The sequence below is a fragment of the Amphiura filiformis genome, unplaced genomic scaffold, assembly GCF_039555335.1.
Source record: "Amphiura filiformis unplaced genomic scaffold, Afil_fr2py scaffold_50, whole genome shotgun sequence".
Lineage (NCBI taxonomy): Eukaryota > Metazoa > Echinodermata > Ophiuroidea > Amphilepidida > Amphiuridae > Amphiura > Amphiura filiformis.
Window position 1 is genome coordinate 70855 of NW_027305514.1, and position 23030 is coordinate 93884.

General features: G+C 38.2%; 1 protein-coding gene across 1 annotated transcript in view; it reads left to right on the forward strand.

Moving 5' to 3' along the window:
- The first annotated feature begins 7757 nt into the window (after window positions 1–7757).
- The window catches only part of LOC140144339 (uncharacterized), a 32893-nt gene continuing 17620 nt past the window's right edge, over window positions 7758–23030 (forward strand). Inside the window, exons 1-2 of the mRNA XM_072166164.1 lie at window positions 7758–7790; window positions 8999–9079. Of these exons, the coding sequence (XP_072022265.1) occupies window positions 7758–7790; window positions 8999–9079 (114 nt within the window). The remainder of the gene's footprint in view (window positions 7791–8998; window positions 9080–23030) is intronic.

A 23030-nucleotide genomic window follows, 5' to 3' on the forward strand; every position in this document is an offset into this window, starting at 1 on the left:
AAACAATTATGTTGGATTTTGTTTTTCAAAAGTTAAAGTATCAATGTTCAAAGTATTATGTCCGGTTTTACAATATGGTGAATCCTTTAAAAATCATTTTTGCAGAAAAAAAAATGGCGTATAACTTCGCAACATTTTGCAAATTTGTAGATTTGATGTTAAGAATTGTAATTTCAAATAATACAGTGTAAATTTTGTGGCTTAAGAACATTTGGGCTCAACCAACCATGAATTGATTTTAGTACTGTTTACTGTGGGTTCCTTTAAACATAAAACTTACCAAAGAGTGAAATGGGTAATATTTTTATTCATTTTTGTCTTTGTAATATAACTTAAAATGAGTTATTTGTGAAAGGAAGGTCACGGTTGACTTTCAGATTACTCCCTGCAAAATCTTTAGTAGTATCCCTACGCTCGTTAATACTCCTATATATTATACACGATTTAAGGCGATATCATGGTACTGAATGTAATGTTCTAGTTTCTTTTAGTATTTCCATAATCCAGCTTATTTGAATTTGGTTAAAAAATTGCAAACGACCATTCCAAACCAATAATATGTATCAATATAGCGTCTGACACCGTCTGGTGTCAATGGCTCAGAATAGCCAACAGCGCTATCACGTGCCAGTTATTGGGACTGAAGACGTCCAAGAGAATTCTGGATGAAAGCTTCCTCTCGGTAAGCGATCATAGTTTGTGAGAAATAAGAAAAAGTTAATCATGTATCAATACAGCATACATTTAACAACGAACACGTGCACAGGTGTTAAAAAACAGCAGCAAATGAATAATGAATATTGTTGTGTTGAAAAAACTAGACAACATACATTTATTTGCAAATCAATAGTTTTGGTAGTACATTTTAGTTGTCAGCAACATGAAAATGGGTGATTTTGTTAGCATAGCCAGGGAGATCGGCGGGTACGCTCCATCCACCAACAGGGCCACTTTGTTTTGCTAAACTGTGCCCAAAAAGTCATAATGTGGAAAGAAATAGCAGAAAGATAAACCCTCAAATCTTCTTAATGTCAACATTTAAGAATCTTAATGTCACTCAAAGTTCGCCGTCTGAGAGCCGCATTCTTTGCAATAGGTAAAGGTAAAGGAGACGATCCTGTATAAAGAGTGATCGAGTGCCCATCTCTCTTTCATTGGCGATTGGGCCAGACTCCTCCATGTAATGTTGCTATAGGGGATCGCTACACCTCCTCTACAGCGAGTCTGTTACCTTCCCAGCATTTAAGAATGCCGGTACCCATTTAAACACCTGGGTGGAGAGGAGTAATCACGCCTTACTCACGGGCACAACACGATGGCGTCGCCGGGGCTCGAACTCGCAACCTTCCGATTATGAGTCAGCGCCCGTTCCGCTAGGCCACCGTGCTCCCTTTGCAATATCCACCAATGAATCACGGACGATCAAGATAATCGACGGAACAGAAGACCATATAATGTATTTACGATATTAGTGCATATACGTTCGAGACTCGGAGGGTACATTGGACCGATCACAGAACAAAAATGATTGGGTGCTGAAAAAGGGACGGAATTGACACTTCGAGCTAACATCACACGTAGGAAACAAAATTATCTTTGGATATATCAGACACCCATGTTTAAAGAATTAAGACAATATAAATTTGGCTCAAAAAGAAACATGTTATTTTTCACATGGTCATAATATTGAAAGTCTGTCCATCAAAATGAACCAAGATTACACAGAGGATTACTTCAATACTCTTCTCTAATGACACGTAAATATACAAATGGAAAAAAGTCAAAACAAATAGAAATGGAGGGAATGTCACTTTATACCCAAACACAGACATCAATAGTTTATGTGTCCACCATGTGCTGGGTAGCATTCCAATGATCTGCTACGAGTGTTATTTTTAAGAGGCAATCCTGAGACAGGAAAGTCCACATTGCTGTTACAATTGCTTTACACACACGCCAAATGAACTGTGACATGTTTCCAGAAATCTGTTCCAAGGCAGTACAGTTTGATTGTTGTGGTAGTTGGGCAACTGCATGGTTACTGACATGTGTTTAGAGTAGAGTATTGAAGTAATCCTGTGTGTAATTTTGGTTCACTTTGGTGGATAGATTTTAAGAAATGACCTTGTAAAAAATTATACGTTTCTGTTTGAGCCTAGTTTATCACAAATTATGTTTCAATGCCAAAGAAGAAGAGGAACACCAGTAGCATGATGAATTGATGATATCAAAAAGCCTGTTGTGAGTATCACAGGTGCCTCAAGACTTGCTCCCAATTAAGGTAGAGAGAAGGGGGGGATAGGCCAACGGCCAGCGGGAAACAAAACACCGAAGAAGAGGTATAGTCTCAGTTGTCTCCGTTTTTTTACTGTATTTTTATACCGTAATAAATAAATAAATAAATAAATAAATAAATAAATAAATAAATAACAAATAAAATAAATAAATAAATAAATTAATAATAAAATAAATTCAATAATAAATTAAAAAAATTAAATAATAATAAATAAATAAATAAATAAATAAATAAATAAATAAATATATAAATAAATAAATAAGATGTATGATGAAATGTTGGGAGGTATGAGAAGGTAGTGATACATGACCATTAGGCCTCGTATCCATAGGCTGTTCCCTTGTGGCGTGTGCCCTTGTTCCGTGTTTACTTTTTCCCATGTGACCTTCCACACAGACAACGAACCTTTGTTTTGCTTATTGGCCGTAGCGGCCACTAAGCAAAGCAAAGGTTCAGTTGTCTGTATGGCAGGTCACTTGGGAAAAAGTAAACACGGAACAAGGGCACACGCCTCAAGTGAACAGCCTATGGATACGAGGCCTTATGGGAGTCTATAGTATTAGTATAGGCAAACACGGAAAACAAGCAAGGGTTTGGACTCGGAAACAGGAATAATAGAGGAGAAATGCTTGTGGAAGTTTGCAGAAGGTTTCCACTATCCACTAACTATAGGTGGTGTTACATGTGCAGAAATCAAGAGACACTGGTCAAGATGCAGGGACAGCATGAATAGTTTTAACACTACTCAGAGGCAGATATCAATAGAAACCACAATTTTGCTACTTATGGAGTTTATACCCATGCAGGTTAAAAATAATTCAATGCAAAAATGACGAGCTAGGGAGAACGGATGTTACGTAGAAGAGCCCACTACCATTTGTGTTATTGGAAGAAGAAAGCACAGTGGGTGTATTTATATCTTGAATAAGAGGATAACAGCAATAATGGAGTCAATGAAAATGCGAATGCAGCAGGATGGTAGAATACCAGCTGAGATGATAGAAAACATTGGAGATCAGGGCTGAGAGGAAATGAGGGGTATCTGCCACAGAGTACAAAGACTACAAAACCACCAGTGAGATGGAAATGAAAAAACCAAGGAGAAGGAGAACAATAGGAATGTTTTATGAAAAAGTAACCGTGTATATGTAGCTTGGGAGAGGAGTTGAAGACAATAGAGTGGAGGAGCAATTGACCAACTTGAATAAAGCAAAATATTCAGCATTTTCCAACTGCTCATAAGTTCCTCTGCTATTTGAGTAATTATCGAATTGTAATCATCCCCTTCGAACATTAATATATCCGTATACCAGCTGCAGCTCAAAGAAAAAATTATAAAATGGTTCTTCTCATATTCATAGCACTGCTCATTATTCAGTAATGTTTTTATTATTTCATTTATTTTACCAGTGAACATAGTTCAATTGGCTTTAATATAATTAGTTTTTTTTAGGGCTGGATACATCATATTATAATAAAAGTAAACGTTTCTGCTCACGAGTGTCTTATGCTATGCGGTTAACGGGCATGAATATATTAAGATTAAAGGGTCGGTCAACCACCTTTGTACAGTTTTTTGTGGGGTCTGAGGGCAAAATCAGACATATCAAATTGCATTCTGAATACGAAGAATGTCCTTCTGATATCAAAAAAAAAAATTTTTAATTCGCGATATAGGCCTAATGCAAATTTTATGGCAAATTAAATTTATGGTCTTTTTGGGAAAAAATGTGTATCTTCAATACAAAAGGTCAAAATTTTCAAATGATCGTCGGACTTCCCTCCCAGCTACATACACTATGAGTACATATCAGTAAATTTATCAAGTTTATTTCGAGAACTGTTAATTCTGAAAAATAAAAAAAATATGTTTTTTTAATAATTTGCCTTAATGTGTTTTATATCGCCAATTAAAAAAAAAACTTGATATCAGAAGGACATTCCTCGTGTTCAGAATGCAATTCGATATGTCTTATGTGCACTTATGTCCCACAAAATATACTGTGCAACCGTGGCTATCGGATCCCATTATGGGGCTTGATTGCAAGTGACTCACCCATCTGAATGTTTATGATGATTTTAAACTCAATTCATTGTCCAGACTTCTTTTTATGAAGATTATGTAAGTCACCGGATCTCTCTGGGATCTCTCGATTTTGTAAGACGTTTCTTAAAGATACCTGAGCGATACGCAAAATGGGTAAAATAGATGAGTTTAAACGATGTGATTTTATATTATGTAATGCTTTGAAGGGTGAAACGTGTTCGATCTACGCTGTCTTCTGAGAGGATACCTCTCGCTGTTAATCGGAAGTATTCAGTCAAAAAAGGCATTCAAAAGTAATTGTCAGACATCATGCAGTTCTAAAGAAATTGTTAAGATAAATACCAGGTATACCCAGACGAGGTATACCGTTAATCACCAACTTCTTTACAGGCTCAACTGTAATTTAACTACATTTCATTGATTATCGACCATTTATTTATATATCTGGTCCGTAATTTCATTTTTTTTTCATATAAAATCGAAACACCGCCTATTACAACAGTGTTTTCTCAAGCAAGATTCTCGAAAATGTTCCCCCAAAACGGCCTTTTAAAATTTAATCGGTACTGTATTTGGTTCTTCCCCATGGCAACATTATTTCTTTGATCGATTTGTAGTTCAATACAAAAAAGAAAACAATCACTCGGCGTGGTTTTATACGGGCGCACATTTGAAAAAACAACGTCAAGGAACACGTTTTTAATCTTGTGAACATGGTGCGTAAAAACGATTTAAACGAAGGATTTTCAAATTTATTCTAAAAATTTGTATACACACATAAAAATAATGTTAAGCTACGTCCAATGCACCAACATTTCACTTGCTACGATATTTGATTACTGAGAAAACTCTGTTTTAGGGAACAAGTTTATACGTTTTTTATACGTTTTTATACGTTTCTTTGTGTAACCTTAAATGTTTTCAATTACCATTCATTTAGTGATGACCACTGAACATATCAATCCCATGGTTGAAAGCACAACACAAGTCGGCTCACTGCACTGAATAACAAGCTCGAAAGAGTCCGCGAGATTTTGACCAACAGTCATGATTTGATCATTAATCAAAACTCCATAGTTAATTTACTCATAGATATACTCATAAATAATACTTCAATTTGCAATTTGATACTGATTTTCTTACAAGCCACATTGGTAATTCAGATGGAAAATTATTCTAATAAATGAAAGTTTCTGATAGCATTAAAATGAATATAACAATCAATTTTGCAATCAATATTAGATGGATTTGTAGCAGTTCATACTGTAATGCATACAGTGGCAATCCAGGCCCGCCGACAAGAAGGAGGGGGGGGGGAGTCAATTTCAAAACAAAATTGCACTTTTACCCTATAATTACTTCCCTCCATGAATAAAATAGGGGGTGAACGTGTCCCCTCCGTCCACTAGCTTCTATGTGCGTGGGGCCCGAACAAAATAAAAGAAAGGGGCGCTTGTGCATTTTCATCGGTTATTGCTGTTCCACTAGCAATTTGTTAACCCAAAAAAGTGTTGAAAAATATTTTGCGTCGTTCAGATTTTTAGTGCGGGAGAATAAAATATCGGGGCAACCATTTCATAATACGGCAAAATTCGGTAAAAACAGGGACCGTGCCTCGCGGTATCCACGAGCCCGCCTGGATGCACTGAGTGGCACCCCGGGGGTCACTCGCATTGTGGGCTGTACACCATCCGCGATAATCAACTTTTGAAAAGCACCCTATAACCCTTGGCTAAAACAATACCCTAAATAGGTGTTTTCACACCCTAAACAGGGATTTTATTCCTTGCATCAAATTTCATACCCTAAATATCATTTCCACGTATTAGCAATTGCAATTTTGCTACCCTTTTCCCAATATTTCATGTTTTTGACACCCTAAACGCATTACGCGCGTATCGTGCTTACCCACGAAAAACTACGCGTTTTCATTATCGCGGATGGTGTATAGGCCACAATGGGAGTGACCCCCCCCCCCTCGGGGAGTGGCACAATAATCTTAGATGGTCCGAAAAAAATTCCATTTAAATCAATGTAATCTGCTAGATTTCATATAAATGACTGTAACTTTGGATGTACATGATCAAATGAGATAAAGGTAATTCAGAAGCAATGTGTTGGGAATCAGGCTAATTAATGATGTGCCTTAGGCGTCTAAGTAATGGGTTCTTTTATTTTTGTTTTCTAAACTGTGTCGTTTGTCGAGAAACACACTATGCGCACTTCAAAGTTATTAGATTTCGTCCACCATTTTATCATGAACAGTCCATGCCAACTGATTTGGCAGATTAGGCCTAGCCCTATAGTAAATTGGACATGGTGGCTTTTAAAATAATTGATCTTGTAATATTCTCCTATTGCATACTTTAATACATCTGTTTGAAAATGTGTCATCAGCGCACCTAGGTTTCATTATCATTGAGGTATAGGACTTTTTATTTTTTTGGAGGAGAGCAGGTAGGGCAACTACTTGATTATATTTATACATGTTCATACTACATACTCTGAAAATTTTAGAAAATTCGCACAAGTCCGTTTTTTTAAAATCACATTTTTGTTCCTAAAATAGGGGTTATAGCGCCCTCAACGGGCACTCTCTCCATAGGGCTACATGTAAAGACCAGTTATAGACAAATGGCCCTAAAATAAAACGGACTCGTGCGAATTTCCTCAAATTTGGCATATGATGTAGATTTAACATCTGGAATGTAATGCAAGTGATGTCGTTGCTGCTCTCCTAAATTCATTTTTAAAATGTCCGCCCCAGACCAAGGTGAGTAAAACACATTCATCTGGAGGAAAGTTATTTAAAGAAAACACATTTTAACGGTTTTCAACTTGTTTGGTTTTAGATATACAAATGAGCCTATTTCAATTTAATTCAAAATATCACTAAGGGTATATCCATGGATAAAAGATTTATACTTTCTTTAAAGTTCACTAAAAGCCAAACTGGAGTCAAGCTGACTCTAAAAGCAGAGCAGAGCCACTATGCGACTCTATGTCTAAAATAGCTCTATATTGGGAGTCATCTGACTCCCCCTTGAAGAGTCATAAATATTGTTGACTCCGCTAAAGAGTCACCGTTGATGTAGTCATTTGACTCCCAATATGGAGTCATTTTAGATAATAGAGTCACGCAGTGGCTGGATTCTGTTTCTAGAGTAACACAGATCCTATTTATAGAGTCACCCCGGCTCCATTACAGGGTCGTCAGTCCGACTCCAGGTAGGCTTCACGGGTAGAGTCAACTTGCTCTCTTGTGACAGTCAGGCGACTCCTTTTGAGAGTCAGTGCTAGTTTACTCCACGTCGAGAGTCACTTGACTTCATTCTGGCTATATCAGTGTTTTAAAAGCAAGAAATAACGAATATATTAATAGAATTAAAGTATCATAGCCTAATGTGGAATAACATGTTTCCAGATCAAGCAAGATCTGATAAACTTGTAGGCCTACAATGTCGCTGTGGCAGAGGATTACAAAAATCATATTAAGGAGAACATTAGTGAATTATTGCTTTTTTAATTTTATTTTTTCAGAAAATCAAATGTTTAAACTCAAAACATCAATTTTGGACATGACCAGTTCTGGTTTAAAATTTTTAGGCCCTGGATCTGATAGCGGCTCGCCGCTGTAAGATGATTCAATTTCTTACTGGGAGATTTCGCTAAACGTTTGATACCTGTACAGTGGCTTTTTCAGGAAACTATAGGGTTTAAATACAACCAGGGGCGTAGCCAGCTTTCTTGGTGAGGGGGGGGGGAGGGGCAAAATAATTTTTTGGGGGCACAGACGAAATAAATTGCAGTTGCATCATACAATACATAGAGACTGTATGTCTTCGAGCTTCCCGAAAAGGGCCTTATTGGGATGATGTCCGCGCGTAGCGCGAACAAAATGGTATTTTACACTATTTTCGCCCATTATCCGGCTAAAAAAGGGCTTTATTGTTACAATGTGCGCGCGTAGCGCGGAAAAATTTTGTATTTTACACTATTTTGGCCCTGAATTTTGCTAGAAAAGGGGCGCCTTGCCCTTTTTCTTCTCCTTTGCCCTCCTGCTCCTGATTTTCTCTTTCATTTTTTGTCAGAGGGCACTTTTTCTTTCATTTTTTTGTCAGGGGGCACTCTGCCCCCCCACCGCTGGCTACGCTACTTAATACAACCCAGGACAAAAGGGTTGGAATGAAATTATTACGGTATTGCAAATGAGCAACCGTTCCCCCGATCAATGTTGAATCCGGAAATTCTGTTTATGTAATATGTAATTATGTAATACCAAAATTGATTGGTTGTGCAGGGGGGGAGGGGGATGTATTGGGGTGGTTAGGGTAATGTTTAGACTTGACACTAAAAAAAGCGTTATTCCATGATAACGAAAATATGGCTATTATATTACAAGGTGCACAATCTATTTTGTCCCACATTGTAGATATGCTATTATAGACCATGTGTTATGCGTTTCAGTAGGAACTCAGGTAAAAGTTTAGTGTTACAATAGCAGTATATCATTATAATGACAAAATGGCATCTTGGCAGTTCTATACACGTACACGGAGTCACAAACGTGCAGCATCGTTATGTTCCTTGCATTGTTTCATAATAGGTCACAATCTTAACTTAAGCTGCATTACGTTTTGATATTTGGTTTACAGCTGGATGCTAAAGGTAACGCTGCAAAGAGCCTTACGGTTGAAGCAACTCTGGAAGACCCGGGATCTGAAGAAAAGGAGCAGGTAAGCATCTCAATCAAAGTACAGTTTAAGTTTTGAATTGTACTGAAGGTGCAAATCAGACCCATAAACATATCTCTGGTAGAGTATAAGTTCATTCTACTTTTTTAAAAGTTGATAGCGATGAATCGGCGCTATGAACACACACCGTCTAGATTCTTACATAGGTATACAATGCAGAAGAATAGTTTCAGTTCCGGAAGGCCAGTCAGACAGACGGGTATACTGGGCGATAGTCAGAAGGGTCATTAGTCCGAAAACCCAATAATAAATATAGTCGTAATAAATCCTTACCCTTACCCTAACCATAAACATTACCATAACCCTAACATATACCCTGTAAATAAGAAAACATCGTTTATGATAAAATCGTTTATGATGTTATAAACCTGTTATGATTGTGTTTTGGTTTGGTCAAAACGTTTTAATAACATTTAATATAAAGGTCATGAGTGGACAACGTTTTAACACGTTTTATGTGAAAAATCACAACAAATGGTGAAATGTTATTGTAAACTATTTGTTTGCCAACATTCCTGCTGCTCTTACTGGACCTGTTTCTTCTGTTTGTACAATACAAATAACTGTGATACCTAAATTTTAAAGTTGTTCTTTTACCCGGTGGGATGGGGCACTTCAAAATCGATCCATGAATAAGACTGACATTTCTAAAGGCAAAGAAGGGGCATTTAGGTGAGATATTGACTAAATTATGGGTTCATTGGGTAAGAATTTAATGAGTATTGAATTAAGTGTTCAAAATGGCTTCAAATTGCTTTTGTTATTTAATCACAAGCTACAAAAGTAGCACTGCAAGTTATCATTCAAGTTATAAAAGTTTGGGTCTTTGGGTGACAGTTGCAAGTAGAAGAGGATTGGTTTGAAAAATAAATATGGGTCACTGGATGACAAAGATGCTGCAAAAGGGGCGTACACAGCCCGATAACAGCCCAAATGTGACCAGGACATCACATTCGCTAATAGCCTGGAAGTATGTAGTCCTCTTGACACGTGACCATGGTGAATGTTGCAATATGATGTTTGCAATATATTACAGCTTTGTTACGGCATGGTAATATTATAAGTTTACCTTTGGTCATGTTACTTGTCAGCTAAACCTATTTGTTTTTAATTGGTGTCGAACCTTCCACCTTAACTTTGAACTTCTATTGGTATCGGATATCAACCTTTGAGCAAGCACTCTACATGGCCTAACCATAAGTGTCCCGATAATAATTGTCAAGGATGGTACGAGCACCAGTGAAAGTTGCTGAGTATGTAAACTACAAATGCCCACCCCCACCAAGATCAATCTTTCCTTGCTGGAAGAATCATCACTGCATAATAGAGTAGAAAGAATTACACACACTGTATTGCAGTTTAAAACTTGTCACCATTGATGGAAATAACAGTTACTGTTAGGATGACTTAACGATTTCTGCTTCCAGAGGCTAGAGGTCTACATTAATAATGTGATCATGTAATTATTCTTTGCACTTCGATAGGCCTGTAAAATGATAAAAAGTTTGCGTAACATGAATGAACATTTTTAAGAATACAGAAAGCTAAAAAAACCTACCCAAAACCGCTAGTTTGATAGAAAGATTCGAGCCAGGTATACCAACTTGGTGTGGGGAACAAAGACAAAGACAAGATATCCATCCTCTGTGATTATAACTCTAGCGCCTTATCGAATTCGCCAACTACGTAACTATTAATCACCCTTCCACTCGAATTACGCAAACATAAAATGGCAAAGGATTTGCCATGAGTACTATACTGATAAATAGATACCTAAATGCTCTGTTGATACCTTAGTGCGGGTGTATACGACACCACTTTGGTGTGGGAGCGCCCACTGTATTAATCAAACGACACAGCTTTGTGATCAAACTTTTTTTAAACGGTAAGAATGATGTGAAGGTCTCCTTACAAATTTGTCACATGTCAGATCATGAAATTTAGCATAGTTTAGTTTTAGTTTATTTATTTATTTTATTGCACAAAATACACCAAAACCAACACGTGGTGCTGGTGCAAAAGGAAACCCCAGGCCAGCAAGCAAAAAGTCCCTAAAACAAAAGTATATGAAAATGAAATACACAATAACGTTACAGATTTACAATGAACAAGATAAAATATTAAATATCCATATAAACTCCTCAACAAAAGTTTGGAAAGTTTTTTCAAGCATCTATATCTTAAATTATTTGTGTCATATTCATATCGTGTTGCATATCAATGGACAGCTACAATGCTCGCCTTTACAATGACACCCCATTTGAAACAATAACATTTTTCACGGCAGAGTACACGCCTTGTGAATGTAGTGGGTCTCAAAAAGAATTTGCCAAATTGACCATTATTCTGTGCAGCAAGCTGCAATCCCATAACTTCACAATCTGGGACCTAATGCAATACTCCAAGATGACACCATCGCCCCACATACCCACGGTAGTCAACGACTACGTACAGACTATGGAAGTAGGGGCAAAATGGCCTGCCATCAGGCCAGACCCGGGGCCAGACCTCAACCCGATTGAACACTTGTGGGACCAGCTTGATCGCGCTGTGCGTGCCAGAAAAGCCCATATAAAACCACATTGAAAAGTCCGGTCCGACTGCCTGATCAGGAAGTACTGCCGAATCAGGCAGTATGTTGCAGAGTCAGGCTGTATGATATCCCACAATGCAATGCTCTATTTCAAATAGAGCATCTTTTGATATACCGTTATTTCTTGGTTTAGAGTAAAGAAGTAGGTAAAATATATAAAATTATCAATGAATGTACAATTAGTAGTAATTTGTCATCAATTTTAGTTAAAATAAAGTTAATTTGCATATTTAATAAATCAAATTTTAAAAAAACCGTTAGAAATTGTTTTTTATTTAAATTATTTTTCTCCCGGTGGAATTTTTTTCGCCCGGTGAAAAATTGTCAACTTACATGTAGCTCATGTGTGTCAAAGTAAAATTTCCCCCGATCTTTTTTAAAATCACCATGAACAATTTAGTCCTTAGTCTGTCGAATTCGGAAGGGTTACCAAAGCCTGTGTTGCCTAACTCGGCAACATGCTGCCTGATTCGGCAGTACTTCCTGATCAGGCAGTCGGACCGGACTGAATGCCATCCCATAGTAACGTGTAACCAGGTCGCGGTGAGCAGCACCAGAAGAAGGTGCCTGACTATTGTGGCTGTCTGTGGTTTTCCACCCGCTATTGAGGTTAGTGGCTAGCGTTGTTTGAGCACGGAATAATGGTCAATTTGGCATATTCTTTTTGAGACCCCACTACATTCACAATGCATGTACTCAGCCGTGAAAAATGTTATTGTTTCAAATGGGGTATCATTGTAAAGGGGAGTATTGTAGCTGTCCATTGATATGCAACACGATATGAATATGGCACAAATAATTTAAGATACAGATGCTTGAAAAAACTAATAATAATAATAATAATAATAAGATTCATTTTCACAATTAAGCCAAGGACTTTACGTGTTTTGTCGCAACAGTGATAAGCTGCAGTTTCAGGACGGAAGTCCCTTTGCTGCCATTGATCATCCTAGTCCAGGATAGGAAACACTCTTTATATAGACCTATTCTGGTATTAAATAAATTAAGCAACAGGTAGAACCGCTGTGCATAATAAACTCAAAATTAGAGAGAAAATCACTGTTGGCATGTCATAAGCTGTTATATGAACAATTCCATTGACATTTTCTAAGGGCAATTGGTTATTAAGTTATAAATAAAATGTTGGAAAATACCATAATTTGTCACTTTCATATTTTGTTTTATTACTCAAACAAGTCGCCATTTTCTTACGCACACATACCCAGAACACACCCCACCCGCGTTGTGTCGAATAACAAATTTGGTAAAGATGGAATGCTCATTTTACGTATATAAATAGCCCGAATGTTTACATCCAACAAGTAATATAATGTAGACATTAAAACGATGATAACATTGCATAAAACGTGAAATCTATGCGTCGGAATGTTTTGTACAAGTTGCGTAAAAGTTGACTAATTAATAACATTATCATTTGGAATAAAAAAAGTATTCTTTGAAATCATTTGTAAAATTTCATGTAAACAAATCCAATTGATTATTTGGTAAAATGATGTTAAACATAACTAACAATGACATTTCGTGCTACATCGTAGCACTTTCACAAACCGACTGACCAATTTTCCCACTCCTCCTCGTCTGCTTCCTGTAGGAGCTTGACGTTGGTGGCGCTGTTTTGGGTTTTAGGAGCTGGTCATAGATGTGCGGCAGAAAGTGAGATACTTTATCCCGGTTGAGTGTGTTGGCCCCCCTTTTCCGAATCCAACTCGCTTCTTTTATGTGTCCTCTATTTCTGTTTTGCTCTCTGTCCTATATGCTCGCGTCATCCCAGTTGATCACATGATTGCCCGGCCGCTACATGGTCTGTGATAGCGGATTTATTTTTTGTATTTTGTATGTATATACAAGATTATTAACAAATTTTTCATCTTATTTCCACGTCAAGATGTATCCATAATTGCTTAAAATAAGGACGTAATTACGAATTACCCTTAAAAATGGTCTAATTGAATTTTGGCAAATTTCTCTAACATTTGTGTGTCTATTCAGGCGATTCTTTAAACAGTACGCATTAGCCAATATGTACTGGAAAAAAATAGTAAGCATTAGGCAATGTGCGAAATTATAATGTCTATATACTGGCATATGGATAGTAGCATTCTTTAATGCTACTACCGTACAATTCTCGTCAGCATAGAGTTCCGTTAAAATATGATGTGGAAATGTTTCGGGAACCAGCCAGTTTTACCAGTGATAACCAAGATGGCGATCTCCATGCACTGACGATCGAACACGAAATCGGGTAGGACCCTGTGCGGAGAGGTACGTAGTAGCAGCTTTTCTATGTAATTTATCCATTTTCCTTACGTTTGTCGTGGATATACCTAAGGTATAATTATAATTGTCATTTTGCGCGGTTTTGATCAGGCACAACCACACAATGATGTGAATGCGTAGCCTCGGGAATGATTGAGGGTGCCGAATTCTGCGTACTTGTGTACGTACTGCATTTGTAGGAATAGGGTTTTTAATACCCAATTCTCTCGGTCGGGGCTAGTTTTAGAACTCTGGCCATAGTATCCGCTTTTACTTCCACTAGGGCCAGAGGCACTTACATTGAAAAATTTGTTGGAGATGCTTGAACGATCCAGTACAAAAAATCAATGCTTGATCGAGCCGAAATAGTACAAATGTGTGTCAGGTCACTAATTAACATGATAAAACCCCATAAAACCCACTTCAGAACACACAATCACCAGTCATTTCTAAAGATGCATTTATACTCAATCGCTTTTGCAGAAATCTGAATCGCACACATGATCAGTGTACTAAATCGCCGTCGTATTTGCCTGCTGAGCATGCGCATGAATCGCTGTTTGGTCAACGTTCTCTAGAACTGCACACATAACTTGTGCAGTTAACGACAATGATTCAGACAGTGTGATGATGCGTAACCTACATGTATGGGTATAAACTATAAACACAGCTTTACACAATGACTAATTTACATAGGCACAAAAGACATGAAAGACCATGTTCATGTACTGTTACTCAGCCAAACAGGGCAGAGTACATTGTAGGTCCCGGATGTTCGGTACATGTTCCTATCTCGTCAACGTTAAATACCTTTCCAACAAGGAAAGAGATACGAAAAGCGAACGTCTAGTCGGGGCCACGTCACATCCATTTATGCATTGGAGTGAAAACAACTTATCGCAAATTTTTATTTGCAGAGAGTCGAACCTGGCACAATTCTCTTGGTCGGGCTGACGTCACAAAGGGGAAATAGCCTTGTAAAACCAGTGTGCGCATGTGCAGTTCCCCTTTCTCAAGCTGGTTGCTATGCACACGCTTGTGCAAAGGGGACGAAGGGGACAATGTTCCCGGATGTCCGACCGAGTGAATACTCAATCATGTCAATAGTGTACAGGCCAGGGCAAAGTCAAAGTGACAGAGCAGAGTTCAGCGAATGTTGTTTTCACTCCAGTGCAGTGCTATTGTCAGCCGGTTCATGCCCGGATGTCCGACCGACAGAATACGCATGATACACTAGAACATGGAAACATTCAAACATTAAAAGCTAGCACACGAGATCAAATTAAAGGAGTACCGGTACTTCTACTTCTACTTCTACGAAAATACTCGTCAACGCCTGCTCGGCAACTAAACGAGGGTAGTATTTCGTGATCCTATCATCTTCTTTTTAATACATGACATTTTTCAGTAGATATCCGCGAAAAAAGCTTATTCCCAAAATTTAAGTTGATTCCGATTTTGTGTTTGTGAGTTATTTTTTTGCATGATTATGTGTACTGCTCCATACTCCATAGACAATGTTACATGGGTCAAATCAACAGTGGTCGAATCCATGGGTTCCTACACTTCTACTTCTGTACTCAGTAGGTTCCACATGTGGATGTATAGCCGAGGACTTTGTCCATGAGTGGTGCAAGAGTGAGTGTGTGTATTAATACAAGTACAGTGTGCGAGTAAAAAACCAATAGCTGCAGACTAGATTGATGCCGCCACAGCTCCCTGAAAGTCTCAACAGACGGTGAGACTAGGATGGTGCCGGGAAGTGAGTTCCACCACAGTCTGAGGGCCAATGACCAGGCCGATGACAAACATTCAAATTTCACGATATCTTTGCTAAACGAATTAATCTGCAAGAAATATTTTGTACATAAACATTATGTAGCCAGAGGTTTCCAGAGGTTTCCAGTGCTATAAAAATCTCAACTTTTTTTTAGAAAAGTGGGGGATGATGATGTATGGCTCAAAATTTGGACTGCTCGCCATTCAGTTTTAAAGATGCTGCGATGGAACTGTAATTTAGGAAAACAATCTCATAACTTGGGGAGTATAAAACCACAAAGGTCATCTGAGGTCAAAGATCAGGTCAATTTCAAAGTTGCTCCAATTGGTTTGTAAGTCGGGGGAAAATGATCCCTGACACTTAACTGCAAAAACCATATCAGCGGCTACCTGATATTTGTGTTTCTTGAAGCCAATCTAATTATCTTTGGTGTGAAGTCTGATCCCTTCCCTACTACTAAATTAAAATTGAAATGTGACCAATGGTAGTTTAATTTATAATGCAGGTGTGCCGCATTCACAGTACGGATCACGCTTATATACGCAAATTTTCCTGCTCGCTCCGCTCGCAACATGCATCTGCACCATTTAAGGTTTGTAAATTGGGATCCCATGCGCAAGGGGTGGGGCAAAGAATGTTTGATGGGCCGTGAGGGGGGGGGAGCAAGCGATTTTTGGCGGTCTGAGAGGGGGCAAGCAATTTTTGGCGAACCATTTGGAAATTTTACCCCTCCCTGGGGGCTCATAATTATTGCACAGCCCTAAGCCACTGGATGCAATCCTAATAATGACAATTTTTTTGTCCAGCCCGGGGGGGGGGGGGGCAAAGCGGCCGCAACTACAAAAATTTGCAATGTGCATGGGGATTTTTGGCAGGCCAAGAACAGGAGGGTGGGCCAATCACCGTATTTGGACATTTACGCCCCCCCCCCCAGCCTGCTAATTATTGCTCAGCCCCTACTATAAGATTTTGGAATCTGGCATATTTGTGACGTCATTATCATGAATATTGAAAAGTATCGTCATTACTGGGAATATAGTATGCCAACGAGTTGCATTCTGGGTAAAATAAGTACTATAAGGGCGCAGACCACCAAATAACTTCCCCTTTGAAAAGCACGTAAAAATCAACTTTTTTTTAAGCGGCGTTTTCTACCAGGCGTGACAATATTTTACACTTTTTAACGTCATCCCTGTATTAATTAAGGTTAAGCTTCGATTTTGGGAACTTTACAGATTCAGTTTTTAAAAAAAAAATGTTGAAAAGCGACGCCGCTATTTCAACGCCAAAACTAGTATTAAAACTTGTTCCGTTAGGGGTGGTGCAATAATTATGTGTACCCCCAGGGGGTGAATTATAGGGGGCAAAGATTTTTGGCAGGCCAAAAGGGTGGGGGCAAGCATTTTTGGCAGGTCGAAAGGGGGTCAAGTGATTTTGGCAGGTCGAAAGGGGGGGCAAGCAATTTTGGCACAGATATTTTGGGCACCGTTTCTATATTACGCCCTAAAAGGCGTAGGAAAACGTTACGAACACGTTCAAATATGCAAAATTTCCTGCTCGCTGCGCTCGCATTATATGTTTAGACACTTTAAGGTTTTAAATGTGGTTTCCCCAAAATCTTGCATGTGCAAGGGGGGGCAAAAGATTTTTGGCACGTCAAAGGGGGGCAAAGGTTTTTGGCACGTCGAAAGGGGGGGGCAAAGGTTTTTTGGCTCTTCCTAAGGGGGGGCAAGCGATTTTTGGCAGACCATTTTGAGAATTCTCCCCCCGGGGGTACACATAATTATTGCACCACCCCTTAGCAGTAATTTGGACAGGGCCTACTTTTCTTGTGAAATCGATTGGTATAAAATCATATCTATTTTAGTCATTAATAGGTTAGCATCTTTCATTTAAATCAGAACATGCCAACCTCACGAAGAACATGGTCCCTAAGGATGCCACATCCAGTGGCGTACCATGGCCGCTCCTATCCCGGGCCCGGATCCCGGGGGGCTGAAGAAAATTTTCCGCCCCTAGTCAACAGCTCGAAAAGGTTGACCCAATTTTTTAAGGTTGTTTGAAAAAGTGAAGAGAGAAAAAAAAATTTAAAAAAATAAGGATTATAGGCGCTAGCGCCCTAAAAGCAATAAATGTAGGCTATAGTCACAAATTTGTATACTTTTTCAAATTTTTTTCGCCCTTTCTTCTTCTAATACTATTTGCCGCCGCTTCTTCTTTCGCCGCCCCACTTTTTGCCACCCCTTCTTCCACCGCCCCTTAGTTTTAGCCGCCCCCTGCTTTTACACCGGGAGGCTGGCGCACCCAAAGCCCCACCCAAATACGCGCATGACATCATCTCCAGTAGCCATATACTTTTAACTGGAACTTGTTAGAGACTGGAATCAGTTAGTCCTTTCTCGTTACCCAAAAGGCTAGAGCAAATATTGTACCGTCCAAAATGGATTGTCAAGATGCAAGTCTTACAAAATGGCATTTCCTGAAAGACGTAAAGTTTGTAGAAATTGGCCTAGTTGGGCCAGCTTGGCGTAGACCGAGGGTGGGGTAGTGCGGGCCGTAACCCTCTCCTATTATGGGTTGTTGTCGAGTTCCTACGGGAAGATCATTTAAAACAAACAAACAAACTCATCACAATTGCACCTTTCGCGCAGTGATTTGGTGTAATGCGCCCATAATATCGGCCACTACAATATAGGGTTGGGCAAAATTTGGTTTGCAAGGCTGCAATCGGCATGGGCGGTGACTAACTCGTCCACGCTGGCTAGTAAGTACACTGTAGTACATGTTAGTAACATTGGGAAATGGGTACTGCATACACGGCAGTATATGGACATATAATTTTGCACATTGCCTAATGGTTACTATTTGTATGTAGTACATATTGGTCAATGTGTACTATTGTCTGTATCGGGTGGTCTATTGAAACCTTTGATGTTTTCTTCTCATTTAAAATGTGTTTTGTTTTGTTTTGAAGTTCCAAGGCATGTCAGAGAGATCAAATAGGAACAAAATATTTATCCTGAGTAAGCAGTTGGACAACCGCATCTTGAAAGCATTTTTATGTAGATTATCTAAAGAAGCTGCAATGAGTTGCTTACTAAACTTTTGGCTTCAGTTTTTAACCGTTTCCGACGTACCAAATCTGTATTAGCTTTGACCAACATTTCTAAACAACCAAAAATCACATTTTAATCAAGTAACTTTTATTTTGTAGAGTATAATCATGGGTAATTTCAATATCCTGGCACGTTAGATAACAGAGATGTGATGATGGAGGTAGAACTTTTTGAATGACCCTCGTATATGAAACTAAATGTTTTTAAACATTTTGTAGATATTATTAAAAATTCTTTTGTCAACACATAACATTATATGGCAATGTCTTGTGTAAAAATGTTATCTAATCTATTAAAACATATTAGAACCTTTGTAACTTAACATATAAAAGTTTTCTGGCAACTTTTGTGTACCCATTTGATGAAATGTTATGGATACACACAGAAAAAAAGGTGCCGAATTGACTCGATTACTGGTTCTAAAATGCCCAAGTACTACAGACAGGCCTGGTGCAGCCAATAAAGAGTACGTTCGACTCTAAGTAGTTTCTCCAGCTATTTGAGTACATGAAAATGTCAAGTTTCTATCTGAGAGAGTGAAGATAACTCTTTTGGAGGGTCAAAGAGACTGGTCTACGGAGTCAAATTGATGCAGATATCAAAAGGGGTTAATAAAATGTACAGAGTAACACAGTGTACTTTCATTTTGGAATAATTAAGTCCATTTTGTTTTAAAACTAGAAAGTAAATTCACATTGTGTGGCAAATATGATTTTGAATGTCCAAACCATTATCTATTCAAAAGGAGCACCCACTTAGGCTATATGATTAGGAATTGATTTAGGTGTGCCTGTTAAGGTTGGTCTGAACCCTGGAATTATGAAAACTTTCGGGCCTCATAACTGCTAAATTATTAGTCTAAAGAATATAAAAGTATACATTTTTAGAATGGAAATGACTTGATGAATTCATCTGTGAGGTCCAATTTGGGCCAAAATGCTCATGTTTGGAGAAAATCCCAAAAAACGGTTTTTGGCCCAAATTTTCGTGCAACCTAACAAAAAAATTGTTTGGCCAAAAAATTTTTTATTAATTTTTAAAAACTAGATAAAAATATCTAGGGACCGTTTTTTTTTTTTTTTTGGAATTTTGACCAACTTTGAGAAATTTGCACCAAAATGGTCAAAAATGCAAAATTTTCAAAAAATCATAAAAAGCCTGATTTTCGCCCAAATTTCAAATATTTTTGGTGAAGTTGGTCAAAATTCAAAAAATGAAAAAACGGTCCCTAGATATTTTTATCTAGTTTTTAAAAATTAATAAAACAATTTTTGGCAAAACAATTTTTTGTTACGTTGCACGAAAAATTTGGGCCAAAAAAAACCTGTTTTTGGGATTTTCTCCAAAATGAGCATTTTGGCCCAAATTGGACCTCACAGATGAATTCATCAAGTCATTTCCATTCTAAAAATGTATACTTTTATATTCTTTAGACTAATAATTTAGCAGTTATGAGGCCCGAAAGTTTTCATAATTCCAGGGTTCAGACCACCCTTAAGGGTATGTTAGGGTTTCAATAGGCACACAAATTTCAATAGACACACAAATTTCATTTAGTATTTTATTTATTTCTTTTCAATTGTATTTTTTTTCTTTTTCTTGGTCATTTTTGCTTAATGTTTTTCTCCGAAATGCGTTTTCCGCTTAACTCCGAATTCCGCGATTTTCGCGGAATTTCCGCAACGCGGAGAATTCTTGGCTTTAGATTAGGGTTATAGGGTACCTTATGGGACGACTGGGGTCTGCAATTACATCGGATAAAATACAGTAGTTTTTTTAACAAAAACTGTTGTCATCGGTGTTTATAGTACAAGGACAAATTGGCTCAATGCCACAGGCGAATGAATACCAATCATAATACTAATCATGGCATGTCCGTCCGTCAGTCCCTCTGTCCGCGCGCTATCGCGTGCCCGCGGCTCTCTAACGCGTGCTCGCGGTGCGAGTCGCGTGCGCTATCGCGTAGTGCGCGGAGTACCGACAGGCGAAGTGCGAGCATCGGAAAGCATTACAGTGTGGCTAATCTTGCAGGTGTGATCAATAGGCCTATTTTCAACATATTTCAACACGGCCTATTAGGCCTACAGCAGAACATGACTATTTTCGGGGTGCAATATTAAATTAAACAGGTCAGGGCTGATATAGGCCTATATGGGTAACGGGTGTTGGGTAATTAGAGTTAGTCCTATCACGAGAACCACCCAACCCGAGAACCGCGAAATCTAGTGTATTATAAATCTACATATGAAATGTTTGGTGGATTTGCTTTTCATTGCAACATTGCAGTCATTTTAAATTATCGCAGTTTCTTTAAAATTACAACTTCCTACGCACAAAATGACGTTTAATTGACTCGCACCATTACGCGTCTGGTAAAGCCGTGAAATTGTTCCTATTTAGAGGATAAACTCACCATGCAGCTATAATGTACACCATCACTACAGTGTGGGCCAAAAACAACTTTACCCAATTAAAAAAGTTCATATCTCAAAATTGAAAAGTCTGCTTCAAATTGGTTTCACGTATTCGTAAAGAACATCTTCTTTTAAGAGTATAAAAAACTATCCAAAAATGTATTAAATCAAAAACGTGACGCTAGTTTTAAATCAAAGGGTCCAGGCGAAGGCCTACTAGCTGTCGCGTCGCATCACTTGCAATACCGAGTTCGATAGAGAATGAGAACCACTCAGTATAATATTATGCACAACTTTGTTCAGCAATTTTATATAACACAACCAAATAAATCAAACATAAACAATTTAAATTTCAAGCTACGATAGTTCGTCATGATATGCAGCTTTCAAATATGCGCAAAAGCAATTGTAACCTCAGACCTCATTTTTTGTCAATTTTTGTCAAATGTTATCTACAAGAAAGCTTGCACTTTTTGCGTTCGTGGTATGTTCGGCCGGCAAATTGTTACGTTGACAACTGACTCTGGGGTTAGCTGCAAGTTCCCTTTGAACCGCTGCAATGTTTGCAGCTAAACGGTCAGTTCTAGGACGTCCGCTAATTAATTTGTTTTCATTGGTTCTTGACAACAGCTGTCAAAAGTTAATGTCCCACATAATATTACAATAGGAGATTCTGACACCACTCCTTCATTGAATGCACGTAATTTAGGCGCTATTTTGGACTCGTCAATGTCTCTTAATACTCATGTATCTAGTATTGTACGTTCAGCTTCATTTCATATCTGTAACATTGGTAGAATAAGAAAGTAGGCCTACTTTTAAGTCCTCATGCTACTGAGCAAATTGTTCACAGTTTTGTAACCTCCCGGCTTGATATGGGCAACTCCCTCTTGTTTGGCCTTCTTCAAGGTCAGATTGCACGTCTTCAGCGTATGCAGAATATTGCTGCGCGCTTGGTCACTTTAACCAGAAAGAGATCTCACATCACGCCAGTTTTAAGAGAGTTACATAGGCTGCCGGTTGGTTACAGAATTGTGTGCAAATTGTTGCTCATTGTTTTTAAATCACTAAATGATCTTGCGCCTGAATACATCAAATGTCTCCTTCGACCATATAACCCTCCTCGTATGCTCCGTTCCAGTGACAAATCACTTCTCTGCGAACCTCGTTCAAAACATGCATGGGGGACAGGGCTTTTTCAATTGCTTCACCACGTCTCTGGAATACTCTGCCAACCCACATTTTATTAAGTACATCTTTAGCACAGTTTAAAAGTTCTTTAAAACTCATTTAATGAAAGAAGCATTTTACTGATGTGCATCACCATATTTTTGTTCACCTATTGATTGGTGTGCATGTGTAGATTAAGTTGTAATGCAAATTAATTTTTATTATGTAGTGTAAGGTAATATCTCTGTATCGCGCCTTGAGCGCCATTGATTTGGTGGAGATGTGCGCATTAGAAATTCATATTATTATTATTATTATTTATTAAGCATGACCAATCCAAATTTAGCCAAAATTATGCACATTTCTGCTCATTTTAATGCTTACTTTTTTTTATCCATGTTTTTTTCTGAAAATAAAAATTAATTTGATTTGGTGTGATACGCCCGTATGCTAAGTAAAGATTTGTTCCAAGTCCACTCTGTTATAATACTGTTAACAACAATAAAAAAAACCCTTTTTAGACTGCAACAAGTCTGTTCTAAAACATTGTATCTATTTTGATAATGATTTGGAAATTCAAAAT